Here is a 19,363-nt window from a genome sequence, read left to right as displayed (position 1 = left end):
ATGCCAATTCATACAGAACGTAATGCGATGAAATTAATATTGAACGATATTCAGATGAAAACCAAACACTGTTTCCTTAGTTTCACAAAGTCAATAAAGCCGCATTTTGCGCCAAAAAAAATCAGCTCAAAAGATTTCACACACGCATACAGGGAAAAAAAAAAAAAACTATAATCTAACATCTTCAACCCATTTCGATTTCAATAATAATTTAGATAAACAATCACAATTCACCAAACGCAGCACAAATAATCAAATAAAAATTTTAAAAAAATGAAATGAACAAAAAGAACAAACCGTAAATTCGCTCAGAGATCTCTAGTAGACCATCAGGAGGTTTCCGGTAGAAGAGCCGTCGAAGCAACGCCATCTCACGGCTCGTAACCTCTCAAAGCTCCATAAATTGTTCAAACAAGGCACCTGGCGAGGAAGCGCCTTTAGTTTCGAGACGCTGAAGCAAAAGCAAAATTAGAAAGAAGAGAAAAAATGAAATTCTGGTGAGTTTGTTATGTAAGGGCGTGTTTGTTTGTTGAGAGAGAAACAAATTAGTTTTTGGAAAACCGATGATTCATCAGAGATCTGTTGGAGGAGCTGAGAGAAATTATTAGCTGCTAGTGTCCAATTTGGGATGTTCCCTTTTATGTGACCATATCTAAGACCGAGGTACAAATTAGAAAACATATTTTAAATGACCTTACGATAAATAAAGTTGTTCGATATCTGAAGGGCAAACTCAAAGATAGTAAGCTTTCGAAGATATTGTACTCTTAATCTTAAAGGTCCAAAATTTCAACATTTCATATTGGGAATTGATTCTCATAAATTATTATATGAAGTCCAAACCATCTTCGGAACTGGTGGACTCGAAAATTATTGAGAACATCTCTCAATCAAGTAGTCCAAAACAAGACAAAACTTACAGGTTACCCCCCACAGTTACAGAGTAGGGTTTAATACTCCTACTTCCACATAGTCACATAAAATCCCCACAGAAAATGGGGATTTTAACTTGGAGACGCTGAATCCAAGTGGGTCGGAGCAAAAGAAAGCTGGGACGGGTCAAGGAAGGGTCCGAGTGGTGATGGTTCGGAGTTTTGGGATTGTGGGTTGGATCCTGAGCTGAGTTTTAGGATGACTTTTCGGAGAATTGTGAGTGCGCTTACTTTGTTAAGATTTTTCTTTTTTTTTTTGGCTTTTTATGGGTTTTTATGAGTTTTATTGAAGATCAATTTTGCATGTTACTAAGAGTGAAGTCCCCGTATGATAACAGTAAATAACATTATGGTTTGAGTCCTCCATGAACATAACATTGGTTTTTATTTATTATTAATTTATTTTTGAATGAGCCTTTTGTATCTGTTCATGTGTATTTGTTAGTTTCACGGCTTCAATTGAGGGGAATTGCTATGTTGCCGGGAGTAAAATTGCAGTATAGTTACTGGAAGTAATGATTTTGGTAGTCCATAATGTCTTTACGAATGTGCAATTAAAGTGATAATGAAATTCAGATCATAGATGATATCTGTTATTAGTTGGTGATTTCAGCTCAAAGACTGGCGTCAAATTTTCAATGGCAAATGCATGGCTTGTTTTAGGTTATAGCTGTGGTTAGCTTGGTTTTGTGTTGAACTTTGAAACTTACATATAATAATATGTATGGCTTACAGGGTGCTGGTCTTGAAAATCTTGGTAATACTTGTTTTCTCAATTCAATGTTTCAGTGTCTGACATATGCAGAGCGTTTAGCGGCATAATTGCAGAGTGGCAAGCATCAAAATTCTTGGGAGTGGATTTCTCATCTGCTCAGTTCTTTCCTGCTTTTTACTTCCATGAACACAATAAAAAACTATGTAAGCATGCATATTTCTACATCAATTCTGTGTCTAGGTAAACTTTTATTTGATATGATTGGGTTATAGTTGTTTCAATCTGTTCTACTCACTATAAATTTGGATCATTGCCGTGTCGTATATTTGATTGGTATTAAGTTATGGAAGTAGCCTAAGAAAATCTAAGGTTTATAGAGCTCGTGTTAAAATATATAAGCATGGAGATGAAACCTTTTCTTAATCCCTTGTTATGTTTTTGAAATTTTCATGTGAGCTATTGTGTTAAAATATATAAGCATGTGAACTATTGAATTTAAAATGACTTAGGCATGTGTCCTTTCTAGCACACGAGTATTTGAAAACGAAGAGATGATGATGGAAGCCTAATTACTAAAGCTTATGTTTGCAGGCCCAAAAAGAAGATAACGGAAGACAGCCCGAGGGAGATTGCAGCCGAAGAAAATAGGGGCAGAGAGCTTGAGGGCAGTTTGGGAAACTCATCCTAGTCATTCAGAGTTGTATGAGGCAGGCAGTAAAATAATGCTACAAGGGAATCGTTCAATCAAGGAATAAATTCAGCATAATGGGAAGGAAGCAGGGAGAATATTCTTGAATCTATCGGTATAGATTTAATAAACTATAGAATTTTGTATATGTTTCTAAACTGCATTTATATGGTTCAACAAATTTATTATATAACTTGACTTTAAAACCTTATATTGAAATATAAAAAGTTGACATACGTACATATTACAATACAATTCAACGACAAAAAAATGTGAGATGATCAATAACAAAGTAGTAGCAAGAGAGCGTCCACATCTCCACAAGATAAAACCATGTCTGTCGCCAATATGGATTCACATACAAAATTGTCGCGAATGCTATAAGCACAACTATATAGGTCACCACGAAACTTATATAGAAAATGTCTATATCAACAAAATCACTATCATCTCCCTTAATAATTGATGAAGCTTTTGGTGCCAACGATGGTGATTCCAATGGGTAGCAACTTTTATTCAATGGCAATCCACAAAGAAATTTATTTCCTTCATAGCTACTCTCTTCAAAGGTTGCAAATTGTCCAATCCTTGCAGGTGTTTGGCCTGATAAATTATTGTATGCCACACTAAATACAGACAAAGTGTTTATCTCTACTAGTTCAGAAGGGATATTCCCATTCAAATTGTTGTAAGAAAGATCTAAACTCTCAATCTGTTTGAGGTTTGAAAATGTTTTTGGAATTGATCCTGTCAAATTATTATGAGAAAGATTAAGAGTATGAATCCTTGTAAGGTTTCCAATTTGATGAGGAATTTCACCAAATAATTTATTGCATGAAAAATTAATTCCAGACATAAATGTGAGCATTTTTGCTTTGTAAGAATAGGATCTACTTTTAGTAGTGAACTGTATCGACTCTTTAGTTCCCCTTATCATAACATTTAAGAACTCACCCACATGGGTTTTTGGATATTCATAAATTAAACTTTCATCATTCTCATTTCCTTCATAGAGGACATTAAAATTTAGGCAAGAAGGAATTTTACTATAAAAATTGTTCTGAGAAAGATCCATCAAGCGTAATTTTCCCAAATTGCATAATTGAGTAGGTAATTCACCTTCAAGATTATTGTTACTTAAGATAAAGTAACTTAAGGACGAAAGTTTCCCAATCCAACTAGGAATTTTCCCTTGTAAGTGGTTATGGCTAAGATCTAAGACCTCCAAGGTTGAACTATTAATGTAGAGAGCATCTTTTAATTGTCCCCTTAATCTATTTCTCGACAGATGAACTTGTCTGATATTTGAAAAGCTAAGACAGGGCAGTAAACTTCCAAATATATTATTCTCTGAAAGATCCAAAATTTCAAGATATTGACATTGACAAAGTTCCTTTGGAAGTAGACCTTTAAGTTGATTATTAAACATCACTATATCAATTAAATATAATAGATTTCCAAACCATCTTGGAATCTTACCTGAAAGATTGTTATCATTGAGATGTAACACTCGTAAAGTAGAGCAATTTAACAAACTTTCTGGAATCTTTCCTCTAAAATGGTTGCCATCCAATTGTAAACATTGTAAGTCTGTCAAGCCAAAATTATTAGAGAAGATTTGGCCTTGCAAATTGTTGTTTGAAAGAATAAGTTCTCTTAGTAAGGAGCAACTTATGACTAACTGTTCAGGTATTCCACCAGACAAGTTATTGTTTGATATGTCTAAACTTAGCAAGGAGCTCATATTACCAAGAGAAGATGGAATGTTACCATTGAAATCATTTCCAGACATGTTTAACAACATTAGCCCTGGTAGTTTTGCACCAATATTCATCGGAATTTGACCATGGAAGAAATTTAAGGAGATATCTAGTATTGATAAATTCATATGAGATTGAAATGATAGCCGGAAACTCCCTGAAAGAGAATTATTAACTAGTCTAAGTGATTTCAATTGGGTATTGTTGTACAATAGCCAATACGGAAATTCTCCAGTCAAGTTAATGTGAGAGAGATCAACATATTGTAAGTTATGTTGATGGTAAAGAAATTTTGGAAAAGGGCCAACACTTCCATAACCAAATAAATTGATGGAATTTAATTGGAATTTTGGGGTCATGGAATATGACATGGTTTCAGTATAAACTTGGTTATTTTCACTCTTGAAATCTTTGAGGTTTGAAAGGTTAAAAAATGAATTGAGTGAAATTGAGATTTGAAAGAGATTATCCGAAATGTGGAGGACTTCAATGGATTCTAGGTTATCAAGAGGAGATGAGGAGACGTTTCCAATAATTTGATTGGAAGATATATCTAATTGTCGAAGTGATGTCAAATTTGCAAGACATGGAGGTAAGACACCCCTTAAATCATTATAGCCAATATCCAACTCTTCCAAATCCATCAGCTCACACAAGCCTGTAATGAAACATGTCTTTTATTTATGAAGAATCTAATGTGAATAGAATGTAGGGTAACAGTCTCCAAGCTTAAAATTAAAAACCATTTTATGTATATTAACACTTGTAATTTCTTTATATTCTCATAGGTCATTGTAGTTATAATTAATTTTGACTTGGGGAGGAGAAAGAATATGAGCAAAATACTAAGCTTGGTCGGCCAACGTGCCACTAAGTCCACAGTTAGACAATGATAATGTTTGAAGAGAAGTTCCCAGTCTAAAGATTTTAGAAAGGCTTGTATTGAGAGTAGTATATTCCATGTCCAAACTTTTCAAATTTTTTAGATTAAGGGGACCTACAATATTGACAGGAATTTTCGTGAACTTCATTACACATATAATTAGGTTGAATATAGAGCACATTGTAATTAATATTTTATTTACCTTGAACTTGTGGGATGCCATTAAACTCACACTGTTTCAATGACAAAACTTTCAGTGAAGTGAAAGGTGCAACAAATCGTAGAAAGCTTCTGGGGAGCTTAGAATAATCCAAGTACAATTCTTCCAGGCTGGTCAAATTCTGCAACTCTGTTGTAACAGAGCAACATATTTAAAATGACTCTAGGTTATATATATATGGAAATTGATCTAAATAGCACGTCACACAATCATTTATATACCTTCAATTTCTGAGAAGCCGTTAAACTCACAATAGCTCATTGACAAATATTTTAGTGAAGGACAAATTTTAACAATATTTGGAAAATTGATATGGAGCTTATTATTATCCAAGTTCAATACTTCCAAGCTGTCAGTCACATTGTGCAACTCTGTTAAAATAACACTAGGTAAGTAATTGAAAAATTGTCAGAAATTTTGTTTTAGCATCAGAACTTTAACTTATTTCTTACCTCGAGTAATCTTTATTTGAGTAGCATTATTATATGAAAGGTTAAGCGTCTTTAAGGAGGAGAATGACATCAATGTTGATAGGAAAAGGGCAGTTGCATTAATGGTTTCCATGCCATATAGATAAAGGATACTCAAGTTCTTCAAGCCTCCATAATCTAAGCGTTAAAAAACTAAATTTATAATCAACAATCTTCAATGCGATATATACCAAGAAATGAAACAAAAATCATTATTTACCTTTGAAGTTTACAAATTGGTCAATCTTATTCCCACTCATGTCCAATTCCTCTAAGTTTTTCAAGGAATATAATCCTAGTGATAAATGAAACAGAATTGATTAAAATTGAATCATATGAATATGAGGAATTCTATCATACTTACCTTCAACATCAACAGTTCCATTCAATCCAATTTCATTCAGATGCAAAGATTTTAATGAAAAGAGATCACTCGAAGATGATAATATTCTACTTTTGAAGTTGTTACGACTTAAATCCAGAATCTCCAAATTACTCAAACCTAAAAATAGTCAAACAATTTCACAAGATTAAGCTTGTTTCATATATTTAATTTAAAATGTCTAATTATATCATAAATTCAACAAAACAAAAAAGAAAAAAAATAGTTGAAATTATGGATTACCTTGAATATTAATGCTCCCATTCAAATGATTCTTATCTAGATACAATTTTTTCAACGAGGAGAGACCGACTAGAGATGATAAAATGCTATTATTGAATTTGTTTCCAGTTAAATATAGTTCCTCCAAGTTTCTCAGCTTTGATAGCCTCTCAAAACCTGCAACTACTCAAACATTTTCAAGCCAATAAATTGCTTCATGTATATAATCATCTAATGTATCACAAAATTATTCACAGAATATATGTGAGGACCTTTCTCAATATTTTTATTAAATGCTTACAAATAATATAAATCTACGAAGGAGAAATTTTTGAGGAATTAGTAGATTTTGTTAAAATCATATGATACTAGGTAGATGCAAAGAAATTAATAGAAAAATAAATGTGATGCTAAATAAAAAAATATTAAAGTTCAAAGGAGGAAGACAATTGACCTTCGTTCTCAATACAACCGTTTATATTGTTGTTATCTAAATACAGTATTTGTAGTTGTTGGAAAAGAGAAAACAAAGATGCATTTAGATATCGGGGCTCTTCCAGATCCGAATAACTTTCTCCAGAAAGAGTGAGTTTGGTGACTCTGCCAGTGATGTTGCACTCAACCGCTTCCCATTTACAACAGTTTGAATTCTCCACCCAGTTGTAAAGCTTGTGATATTTGTAGTCAGAATTATAATAGTTGAAAAAAGGTTTAAGTTGAAGAAGGGCAGTTCTCTCTTCATCCCAACACCCCTCAACCAAACAAACCAATTTCATCACTAACAACACCAAAAACCACTTACAACCCATGTCTGATCAGAATAATAAACTATATGATGAAGTTGTGACTCACAACACACTACCTTCACTCTATTTATAATACAATGAGGCCCCCACTTCTCTTGCAATTCTAGGTCTTTTACCTTAATATAATTTTTTTTAATTGAATATCAGCAATTTTTCAGTAACCCAATTGAAATTTGTACTTTGCTCAACTCAGTCTACAAGCAATGAAATATGCATTTAATATCATCTGGTAAAATAAAACAATTAAAATGAAGGAAATTTATAAATGAATAATATTTATATAGACCCAAAAAAACTGTTGAATTTTCACATAAATTTGTGAAAATTTGTTTGTATAATTAATTTGTATACGTAATATTACTTTTTAATATATTCTTAATAATTATAATTTATAATTACTTTGTTGTTTAATCTAAAAATACCTAACATGTTGTGGACGTCAAGTTTAAATTTACTGAATATTGTGAATATAACCATATTTTTCAAGTTAATGTAATTGATTGGCAACCACAAAGATTTATTTACAATTAAATTAATTTTTTTTAATTGAAACAGCCAACCCTAGCGAATTTATAGAAACATGTAATGATGATATAAATCTTCATTTGGAGTTCTTTCACCATACAGATTAATTAGCAACAATTTTCTAGATGTGACACTGTAAATTTAGAAATATTAATCTTATTTGTACGAAGTACTTTCTGTGAAAGTATTTTTACTAATATAATCTTTTCTCACCAATTATTAAAAAATAATAATTAAAAAAAATCTACAGAACAGCTTAATTACTAATTAGTAACTTAGATGGAAAATCATGAACTCATCAATTTGATAACATTGAACAATGTAATTACTAAGACTGAAGAAGTCATCCAATGCAAGTATATCTTGAACGTTTTTCTTTATGAATCTTTCATCCTAAAATAAAATCTGCTCAAGGTTTTTTGGGGTTTTATTAAAACTTTAATTTTTCTTCTGCTGTTTATATTATTTTTTAACATTTCTATAATTTATTTCTAACAATTTTCATTAAAATAACATTTTTCTAAAATATTCAAATCGATTTAGATTATATCGGATTTATTTCGTGTAAACTCTAATACTATCCAATTTAATTTTGAGTCATATTAGGTTGATCCAAAATAAATTTTGTATAGGAAAAACTTAATCTGAACCTTATTTTTGTTATGTTGGGTTAATAGATCTGATTAAAAATTGTCAGCTCTATCACTTAGGTAAATGTGAACTCTTTTATTTTTCAAGTTAATGTAAATTGGTTACTTGTATTGATTAAAGGTATTTTATGAATGTTTTCAATAGTAAATCATGAAAACAAATTGAACTTTTTTTATTTATTGGAAGTTTGAACATTTTCAATGCACGTTTTGTCTTTGTTTTTTTTTTAAAGACTTTTGAGCCAATGTGAATGCACCAATTGTCTCTTTTTCTCATTCAAATTATGTACTCCAATTACATTGACTATTGACTTAAAAGTTAGAACACTATCAACTTTTTTTAACAGTGTTGTGAACATAACTTAATTTTCCAAGTCAAGTCACTTACTTGAGAATTCATGGAAGCTAGGCATTACAGTTACATTGGTTATTGATATAAAGGATTACCAAATTTTTCTTAGGGGGCGTTTGGTTTGGGTAATATTTGATTACTAAAATAGAAAGATTACTTTGAAAATAGATTACTTAGAAGATTACTGGGTATAAATGATTACTATGTTTGATAAAATTTGATAGGTATAAATAATTATTGTGTTTGGTTAAAGGTAATAAAAGATTACTAGTAAATTATTTTATTTAAATGCCCTTGAATATAATTATTTTAAAATATTTTTTATATTATTTTTCATATTAATTAAAAATAAATTTATTTTTATCTCAAAAAATTAATAAATAATAATTTTTCTATAATAAACTCAAGATTACCCCAGTAATCTTTAAATACCTAAGGTAAAGGTGGTAATCAGATTACCACCTATATTACCTGTCACGTCAGCATTGATAATAGAAGATTACTGTAATCTTTTATTACTGACAAACCAAACAAGGGAATAAAAGATAGATTACCAAGGGAATAAAAGATAGATTACCAAGGTAATCTATCTTACCGCCAACCAAACGCACCCTTAACGTGTTCTTAAATTACTGGCAAAAACATGACCTATAATGAACCTGATTTCTTCACGTTGATGGAATTAATCATGAATATTTGAAATTTAAACTTTTTTATTTCTAAAAATTAAGTGAAATACTCATTATTTCACTTAATATTTAACATCCAACCCTAACTAATTTGTAGAAACATGTAATGATTTCATATGATCTTAGTTATATTGATTAAAGTTATATATTTTTTTAATTTCTTCAATTAATTTAGAGTCTAAATTAATATCTCATTTTCATAAAATAAATTGAACTTTTATGTTTATTAGAAATTTGTATATTTTCTATGCATATTTTGTCGTTGTTTTTTATTAGACTTTGAGTCAATGTGAATGCAAAAATTGCCCCTTTTTCTCGTCCTTGTTGCTTTAAATTGGAGTTGGCACATTTTCTAGGCGTGATATTCTTTCCAAGCCCATTTTCTCTTTTCATTATCTTGTGAAAAAATTATTATATAAATCTTACATTTGGAGTTTGTTCACCATACAGATTAATAAGCCACAGTGATTCTAGATGTGACACTGTAAATTTAAAAATATTAATCTTATTAAACAAAAATCAATTACAATATATTATTCAATTGAAGAAATTACATATTTTGTTCAAAGTATTTTCTAAGAGTTGCAAATTTATCATTTCGTGTTGATTGTATTATCTGTTAAAATCCAGAATTTCAAAAGGCTCCAGCGTATTAATAATCATTGACCAAGACTTGTATGTTTGGAAGAATGTTAAGGATGCCTATCACTTTAATATAATCAATATAATGTTTTTTCACCAACTATTTAAAAAATAAAAATATTTTTATTAGTAATAATAATAATAATAAAAGAAACTATGGGGACAATGTGGAAGTTTGTAAAAAAAAAAAAAAAAAACCATATTGCATCTTATATATATAGAATTTCAAAATTAGTGTTCTTCCACCATCTTATTTTCCAAGTAAAAAGATTATTTAATTTAATAAACTATATAAGTAAGACATATTTCATTGATAATCAAGTATCATCTCTTCAAAGCAAGTAACATATAAATTATAGAATCTTTTTTCATCCATTTTATTTTGTATTATCAATTTTATTTTAAAAAATCATTTGAAAAAACTTTACAGAATGCTTTCTTTTTTATGTTATATAAATTATATGATGCAATTACTAATTAAAAACTTATTGTTGATTTGAATAATTAGATATGAATATCATTTCAAATAAATATTTATAAATAATGTTATGTATACACATGTTTGTCATATAATTTGAGTATATAAATGATGTGTCATCATATGGTTAGGTGTTATTTTATCTATAATTAAAAATCATTTAATCATATGATGATATATCATCAATGTACCCAAATTATATACCAAAAATATATATATTAATTTTATTAAATATTTAATAAGCTTATAAGATTTATAAAACTTATATATATATATATATATATATATATATATATATATATATATATATATATATATATATATATATAAATAAAAGCTCAAAAAAACCAAAATGATTTACAGCAAAGCAATATTTTTTTATTACTAACAGGTGAAAAATAAAAAAACTGAAATGATGGAAATTTATAAAGGAGTCATACTATGCGTGTAAATGAAAAAAATAGTCAATTCCTAAGAAATTGTTTTCATAATTAATTTGTATATTCACAATTACTTTTTTATAAATATAAGTCAATTTCTTTACTAATGAATCAAGAATTTAAATCCTACTTATTGATTATCATTTATAATTAATTTGATGTCTAATTTAGAAATATCAAACACAATTTTGGATGTAGCTACCCACCTTTTTCATATATGTTGACTTAGGCAACCATCAACTTTTTTTAATCTAGAGTGTTGTATGTGGTATCCTTATTTTCCAAATTAATGTAATTGGTTGTCAACTACATAGGTTATAATTTTCCAAGTCACCCAATTGAAAAGTATTGATATTTGGCTAATCTCTCAGTCTCCATGCATTAAAGGGAAATTAATTAAAATAACTTTATTTTATTGGAGTTAAACGATATTAATAAATACTTTATAGATTATACAGATACAATAAAAAAAATACGCTTTGTTGAAAATTGTGATCACACCTATTGGATTTTTTTGGCCTAATGACGAGAAAATCTTCTCATTTTATGACCAAAATCATCATTACACTTAACTAATTAATCAATAAATTAAAAAAAAAAATCATCATCTAACAACCAACTTTACTAAGAAAAAATCTTTTGATATTCTAATTAAAGGGAATACCCATGAAAAATCTATCATTTTTGGGTAGAATAAACAATTTCTACACATAAATTATATCTTAGTATAATTAATAAGCAATTTTAATCAATTAACAACCACCTTTCTTGTTAATTTATATCCCATTTTAATTGAATTTCAAATTAAAAAAATGTTTGAGAGGCTAGATTTCTTAAGGTCAGAGATGAGGGTAAAATAGGTATTAAATTGGGATCTTGGCTATATTTGTATTAACCATAAAATGTTGGCTAATATAATTTAGCCCAATGAAATTAGATTATTTTAATCAATTTTCATACATTTAATATCATTTGGTAAAAAATAAAACAACTAATAAATGAATAATGTTCTTCATGCAAACAAAAAAAAAAAATGTGTAGAAAATTTCAAATCAATTTATAAGAAATTGTTTGTATAATCAATTTGTATATATAATATCACTTTTTAATAAATATGACTTAATTTCATTACTAATGAATAAGCAATTTAAAACTTACTACTTAATTATCTAATTTATAATTAATTTTTTTTATCTAATTTAAGAAAACCAAATACATTTTGGATGTCAAGTTCAATATGACTCAAGCCATCTTGTCCATCTATGTTGACTTAGGCAACTATCATTTTTTTTTTATAGAGTGTTATAAACGTTACTTTATTTTCCAAATTGATATAATTGATTGACAACTATGCATATTATTTAAGATTAATTTATTTTATATATATTTATTATGAAAACATCTCTTAGGTACTTCACAATAATATTTAAGACCCAACTCTGGTTAATTTATAAAGGCATATAATGATTTTATAAGATCAGTTGTAATATTTATATTAATTTCTTCGTATAATAATTTTGTAGGATCTTAGTTGCAATATTTTATATTAATCTATTCAATTAATTTAGAGTCTAAATTAGTGTATTATTTTCATAAAAACAACTTGAACACTTTATTATTTATTGGAAGTTTGTATATTTTTTATACATGATATTTATAAATATCTAAAATTTAAACAATTAACGATTGCATTATGAGTTCAAATTTGGAATTCCAAAAGGCTCCACCGTCTTAACAACCATTGACCAAAACTTATGTATTTGGAAGAACCTTGTAAGGATGTCCATCTCTTTAATTTACTCAATATAATCTTTTTTTTAGCAATTATTGAAAATAATAATAATAATAATTTCCTTCATGATAAAAATAATAGTAATTAAAGAAACTATAGGAACATTGTGTAAATTTGTGAAAAAAGAAATAGCATATTGCATCTTCTAAATATAATTTGAAATTAATGTTCCACCATCTTATTTTCCAAGTATCATCTCTTCAAAAGCAAATAATCCACCCATATAAATTACATAATCATTTTCAGCCATTTATTTTTTATTATCAATTAAAAAAAATGTTTTGAAAATTGATACAAGATGCTTCCCTAATTTTATTAGATATTTAAAATTATATTATTTTTGGAATCAAAGTTTGAATTAGTGCTATATTTTATGAGCATGTTTGTAATTAGCAACTGTGTTATAAAAACTTTCAATCAATTAGCCTAAAATTGTAATTAATAATTAATAACTTATTATTGATTTAAATAATTAGACGAAGAATTATAAGCTCATCAGTTTGATAAAATTAAACAACACGGTTATACCTCCTTCAATAATTTGTATTTGTCAATTTCAATGTGAGTAAATTTTCAAACCTTTACATGAGTTAAACTTTAAAGTTTAAACTTTGAATTATTATTTTAGCCAAAAGACATATTCCCATCCAAAGTTTATTGTAAACCTAAATTGACACTCACTAAATATTGAAAACTCAAACGCTCATATATTAAATATTGAAAGTAACTAAATTTCTAAACCTTTAAACATTGAATTATTATTTCCAATAGTTATTTTCTAAACTTTTTCTTATCTCATGGCTCAAAATTTCAAGTTTATTGAATTCAACTGTTTTATTTATGAATTGCCAAAAAATAGAAAAGCAAGATAAAAACTGAAAGTTGATTGTAAAATGCTTTTACGATCATTCTATAGTTGAATCAATAATATTCGCATTAATTCCTGAGAAATTGTTTACGTAATTGATTTGTATATGTAAAGTTACTTTTTAATAAATATGTCTCAATTTCTTTATTATTGAATAAACAATTTAAATCTTACTACTTAAATATTATAATTTATAATTAATTTGCTTTCTAATTTAAAAATGTTAAATATATTTTGGATGTAGCTGTCCACTTTTTCATATATGTTGACTTAGGCAACTACAACTATTTTTTTTTAGAGTGTCGTAAACTGTGATCTTACTTTCTAAGTTAATCTAATTGGCTGACAAGTATATATGATATAATTTTCCAAGTCACCCAATTGGAAAGTATTAATACTTCTCTCAATCTCCATACATTTAAGCTAAATTAATTAAAATAATTTAATTTTACTAGTATTAAACGATATTAGTCAACATTTTATAAAATTTACGGATATAATAAAAAAATACATTTTTTTAAAAATGCGCAACTCTAAAATAAGTGATAATCTATAACTAATTGTTATAAACAATGACTAGACATGATCACACCTATCAGAATAAATAATATTAGTTAACATTCTATGGATTATACAAATATAGTAAAAAAAAATATGTTTTGTTTAAAATGTGCAACTCTAAGCATGACAAACAATGACTAGACACGAACACATCTACTAGATTATTTAGGCCCAATAGTGAGAAAATCGTCTCATTTTTATGACCAAAATCATCATTTCACTCAACCAATTAATTACTAAAATAACAAAAAAATTCATCTAACAACCAATTTTTATTAGAAAAAATCTTTCAATATACTAATAAAAGGAAATACCGGCATGAAATCTATCATTTTTCAACAAAATAAATAGTATCTAGACACAAATTATATCCTAGTACAACTAATAAGCACCTCTCTTGTTAATTGAAATCATGTTTTAATTGAATTTTAAATGAAAAAATGTTTGAGAGACTAGTATTTTTAAAGTTAGAGATAAGAATAAAATAAGTATTAACTTGAGATTTGGACTATATCTATGTAATTCATAGAGTGTCGATTAATATCGTTTCACCCCAATAAAATTATGTTATTAAAATTAATTTCTCTACATTTAATATTATTTGGAAAAAAATAAAAGTATTATGCATGCAAACAAAAAATATGTAGAAATTTTCACATCAATTTATAAGAAATTGTTTGTATAATTAATTTATATATGTAATATCAATTTTTAATAAATGTGATTCAATTTCATTACTAAAGAATAAACAATTTAAAACTTACTACTTAATTATTATAATTTACAATTAATTTGTTGCATAATTTAAGAATATCAAACACAGTTTGGATTTTAAATTCCAATTTACTCGAGCTGTTAATCTATTAATATATGTTGACTTAGACTACTATCAACTTTTTCTTTTTCTAAAAGTGTTATTAACGTTACTTTATTTTTCAAGTTGATATAATTGATTGATAACTAGATATGTTATTTAAAATTAATTTATTTTATATTGTTTTATAGAAACATCTCTTAGGTATGTTTTGTCTATGTTTTAAAGACTTTTGAGTCAATCTAAATATTTAAAGTTTCTAAATATGCATGATATTTATAAATATCTAAAATTAAACTATTTTCTTTATAAAATTATGTGAAATGTATACTCTTAATCAACAATCATCACCTAGACTTGTGAGAGACTGATGCATTGTGTTAAAATTTGAAATTCCAAAACGCTCCACCATTTTAACAACCATTGACTAGGATTTGTGTGTTTGAAAGAATCTTATAAGGGGGACACAACTTTAAAAAATAAAAATATTTTCCTTTAATATAATGATAATAAAAGAAAATAAAGGGACAATATGTAAGCTTGTTTGAAAAAAAAAATCTGTATTGCATCTTGAAAATGGAATTTGAAAATTAATGTTCGGCCACCTTATTTTCCAAATAAAAAGATTACCTTAATATAATAAACTATATTTAAGACATATTTCATTGACAATAAAAAATCATCTCTTCGATAGCAAGTAACATATCCACCCATATAAATTATAGAACATTTTTTCATCCATTTTAGTTTGTATTATCAATTTTATTTAAAAAGAAAAATTATTTGAAGAAACAAGATAGGATGCTTCCTTATGTTATATGATATTTAAAATTATATTACGTATGTAACTCATTATTAGTTTGAATATTTAGATGGAAAATTATGAGCTCATCAATTTGATAATATAAACAACACGGCTAGCTTGACTTCCTTAAGTAACCTGTCATTCTCAAATTTCTAAACTGTTATAGAAGTTAGATGTTAAACTTTGAATTATTATTTAGAAAAAAGAAGAAGAAGAAGTTGATTGTACAATGTTTTTTGGTTCGCTTTATTGGAGAATCAATAACAAACACATTTGACACGACAATGCAATACTGAACATTATCTACTTGGGAATTTATGTAATTTGGGCATTCCAATTATATTGACTATTGACTTAGAAGGCAATCAACTTTTTCTTCTAGTGTTATTAACATAAGCTATATTTCCAAATCAAGCCTGCTTTCTCGGAACAAACTGATGAAAAAGAAAATGACTAAAAATTCAGAAATATTTCCGGTTGATGATGCGACAAATTCTGGAGTGGTAGCCATTTGATTATTCAAAGAAAATGTCATTTGATGAAGTTTACAATATTCATTGTTTCAATTCCTAAAGGAAGCTCACATTTTAAAAATAAAATATGTTGTCGAACTCATGCTATTTTCATTCATTGTTCCTTTGCAAGGAGAAGGATTACTATGTGTAGGAAGTCTCTTACGATGATGATTGGGTGCTGTCTAAGGTTGCGGGTAAGCTATGATATTTCAATACTCATTTCTGGCAAATCCAACATAAACTTACTGTAAAATCACTCATTTTTAATGGCTTTTATTTATTTCCGATAACAAATAAATTGACTACCATAGTTGTTGTTCTGGATGAGATTAAAACATTTTTAATCTTATTTAAAAATATTAATCTTATTAAAAATAAATCAATAACAGTATATTGTTAAATTGAAGACAAAGTATTTTCTAATTTATCAATAACTGTATATTGTTACAAATTTATCATTTCGTGGATAAATCAGAGTCTCTCTACAGTAGCTGCAAATCAGAGTCTCTCCCGTCATCAGAGGGTCAAGATAAGTTGCTCCCTTTTCTTCTGTGATGTGATTAGATGTGGGGATGAGATTGATTTTTAATAAATGTCGCCACGTCCTTGGTTCTTGGTTCTTGGTTTTGAGTCTCAACGATTTTCAAAAATCCATGTTACATCTTCTAAACAGAATATTTCCTTAATGATGTTATAAAAAATTTAAAATTATATTATATTATGATGTAATTACTAATTAGAAACTTATTATTGATTTGAATAAATAGATAGAGATTTATGAGCTCATCAATTTGATAAAACTGAACAACACGGCTAGCTTGATTTTCAGCAGTAATCTGTCAATATCAAAGTTACTAAAATTCTAAACCTTTGTGGGAGTTAGACTTTAAACTTTGAATTATTACTTTCGATGGGTATTTTCTAACCTTTTCTTTTTCTCATTACACAAAATTATAAGTATATTCACTTGATATTGATTACAACAGACTTATTTATGAATTGCCACATAAGCTAAATTTTAAAAGGTTATTTTTTGCTATTATATAAACAAATAAATTATGTGTATTTTTTTCTTAATACATAAATTGGTACATATTTGTTATGTGTCATAAATGTTGATCACTCTTAGTTGCATTAAATGTGTAGTCTAATTAATATTTATTCATAAAATTTCAGTTTAAAAATATATTTGAGGGAGAATAGAAATATTGAAGCTAAAAGACGAGCGAGAAGAAGGTTACTTTGATAACACAGTCGGGTCCTCTTGGTGCTGACACATGTTTCAATAAAAGATTGAATGCCTAATTGTCCTATTTGTAACGGAAAAAATTGCACAAAATGGCAGTTGTATGAGAACAGAGCACTTGTTGGTGGTTTGCCAAACAAAACATTAATGATAAGTTTCATTATCATACTCTAGCTCGTACTGATTCAGAAGAGAAAACGTTAACCTGACTTATCCTTCATCGTGGATGTATCTCAGACATAGTTAAATTATTTATTGTACAGTTCATTCCACTCGAATTGTCTACAGCATTCATCCGTTCAATGGAAAATGCAGGCTGTTCTGGCATCGACAATTTCACATCTCCACTCGTTAACATAGAAATACCAACCGGCATGGTAGGTTTGTCCATTGGATTGTGTTCAACACAAAGCAAAGCCAAGTTAATGTATTTCAAAACTTGGTCTTGACAATATGAAACAGATAGTTTTAAGGCTGCATCTTCGTTCCACAATTGTCATGGCTGTGTCACTCAAAACCATTAAAGTCTATCTATTGAGATGCATAAATGATAAATGTGAACCAGTTAATAGTATGAACTTACATATCCAACGAGGTTGAGGGGTTGATTGTTATAAAAAAATATTGTTGTTGCTCTTGTGACCACTTATAATCTCTAAAACTAGAACACCCGAATTGAATACATCAGATTTCTCTAAGAAAATGCCATTTATGGCACACTCCGAAGCCATATAACCGCTAGGTAGATTTCATTCACATGAGTATAAGCAATTAATATGTAATTGAATAAATTATCAAGCTTTTACTAGGGTGGATTTGAAGTTGAGCTCGAGTTTGACCCAACTCGAGCTCAACTTAGCTTGAAAGAGTTTAGCTTGACTAGCTTTGCTTGAACCGGTTCAAACTCAAGCTTGGCTGCGATACCAAGTTAAGCTCGGTTCGCTAGTATAGCAAAGTCAAAATTTAGCTTCTCCAGGCTTGTGAGTTTGGTCAAATATATCCAAAGCTTAAGCTTGACAATACAAAATCCTTTAAGCTCTAGCTTTTATTTTGATCTCAATCTAATCGAGTTGGCAATTGAACTCAAGCCAGTTCGGTTCGAATCTACTTCTAGACTCTGTTCTTATTAATTTAGTTTATATGATAATCATAATTACTCACCATGTACCAATAATTCTATTCGTATTTGCATCTAATCTTGTCGTGGCAAAAATCTTTATCATACTGAAATCAGAAATTTGAGGATTCATATTTTTGTCAATTAATATATTGTTTGCTTTCAAGTATCATGAATTATTTCTAGTCTTGAGTACTTATGCAAATAAAGCAGTCCATGAACTATTTCTTTAATGATGTTAAAACATTTGTTCCAATCTAACAACATCCTTTTCGATTCATCTGTTAGAAAAAAAAGACAGGTTTCAAAACGTGTTAACTTAATAATAAGCAAAGAAGTTTAAATATGAAGAAACCTAGCATATATATACACGTGTATATATATGTAGTCAGAGACATCAGCAAATATACCAAAAAAATATATGTCCAAGCTTTTATTTGGTAGGTTTTCGTGGATCAAAATTTTCTCTTTCCCTTGGATGCAGAGACCCAATAGCCGCACTAGATTGGTGTGTTATAATTTAGCTACTATTATAAGTTCATTCTTGAATTCTACTACTCCTTGTTTGGATCTTCCAGACAGCCTCTTTACTGTTACCTCTTATCCATCAGACATGTCGAAAATATATTAGATCTATAAGTGTGAAGATTAAAATCAATATTACATAAAATAAATTGACTAAAAATCAGTTAGCTTGTATTAAAGTTCAGTTCTTCGCACTTACTATTACCTATTGTCAATTAGGCAACATACCCTAAAGTAATGATTAATGAGACTTAATTTATTAATAT

The 19,363-nt window shown here is 28.1% G+C and overlaps 3 protein-coding genes across 3 annotated transcripts in view; all 3 read right to left on the bottom strand.

Annotated features, from left to right (window-relative positions):
* LOC123200281 (formin-like protein 13) overlaps nt 1–630 on the bottom strand; it is a 28,093-nt gene extending 27,463 nt beyond the window's left edge. Inside the window, exon 1 of the mRNA XM_044615423.1 lies at nt 298–630. Within this exon, the coding sequence (XP_044471358.1) occupies nt 298–370 (73 nt within the window). The 5' untranslated portion in view covers nt 371–630. The remainder of the gene's footprint in view (nt 1–297) is intronic.
* A 1,961-nt stretch (nt 631–2,591) lies between these two features.
* On the bottom strand, nt 2,592–4,739 carry LOC123200280 (receptor-like protein 1). The gene has a single exon (XM_044615422.1). It carries the CDS (start codon nt 4,737–4,739, stop codon nt 2,592–2,594), a length of 2,148 nt encoding a protein of 715 aa, XP_044471357.1.
* Nucleotides 4,740–5,411: 672 nt separating this feature from the next.
* On the bottom strand, nt 5,412–7,081 carry LOC123200279 (receptor-like protein 9b). The gene is made up of 5 exons (XM_044615421.1): nt 6,727–7,081; nt 6,033–6,170; nt 5,889–5,963; nt 5,651–5,806; nt 5,412–5,569 (listed from the first exon to the last, which is right to left on the bottom strand). Exons 1-5 carry the CDS (start codon nt 7,079–7,081, stop codon nt 5,412–5,414), a joined length of 882 nt encoding a protein of 293 aa, XP_044471356.1.
* Between the last annotated feature and the right edge of the window lie 12,282 nt (nt 7,082–19,363).

Source organism: Mangifera indica, chromosome 17 (genome assembly GCF_011075055.1).
Source record: "Mangifera indica cultivar Alphonso chromosome 17, CATAS_Mindica_2.1, whole genome shotgun sequence".
Lineage (NCBI taxonomy): Eukaryota > Viridiplantae > Streptophyta > Magnoliopsida > Sapindales > Anacardiaceae > Mangifera > Mangifera indica.
This window is presented reverse-complemented; position numbering and strand designations above follow the sequence as displayed.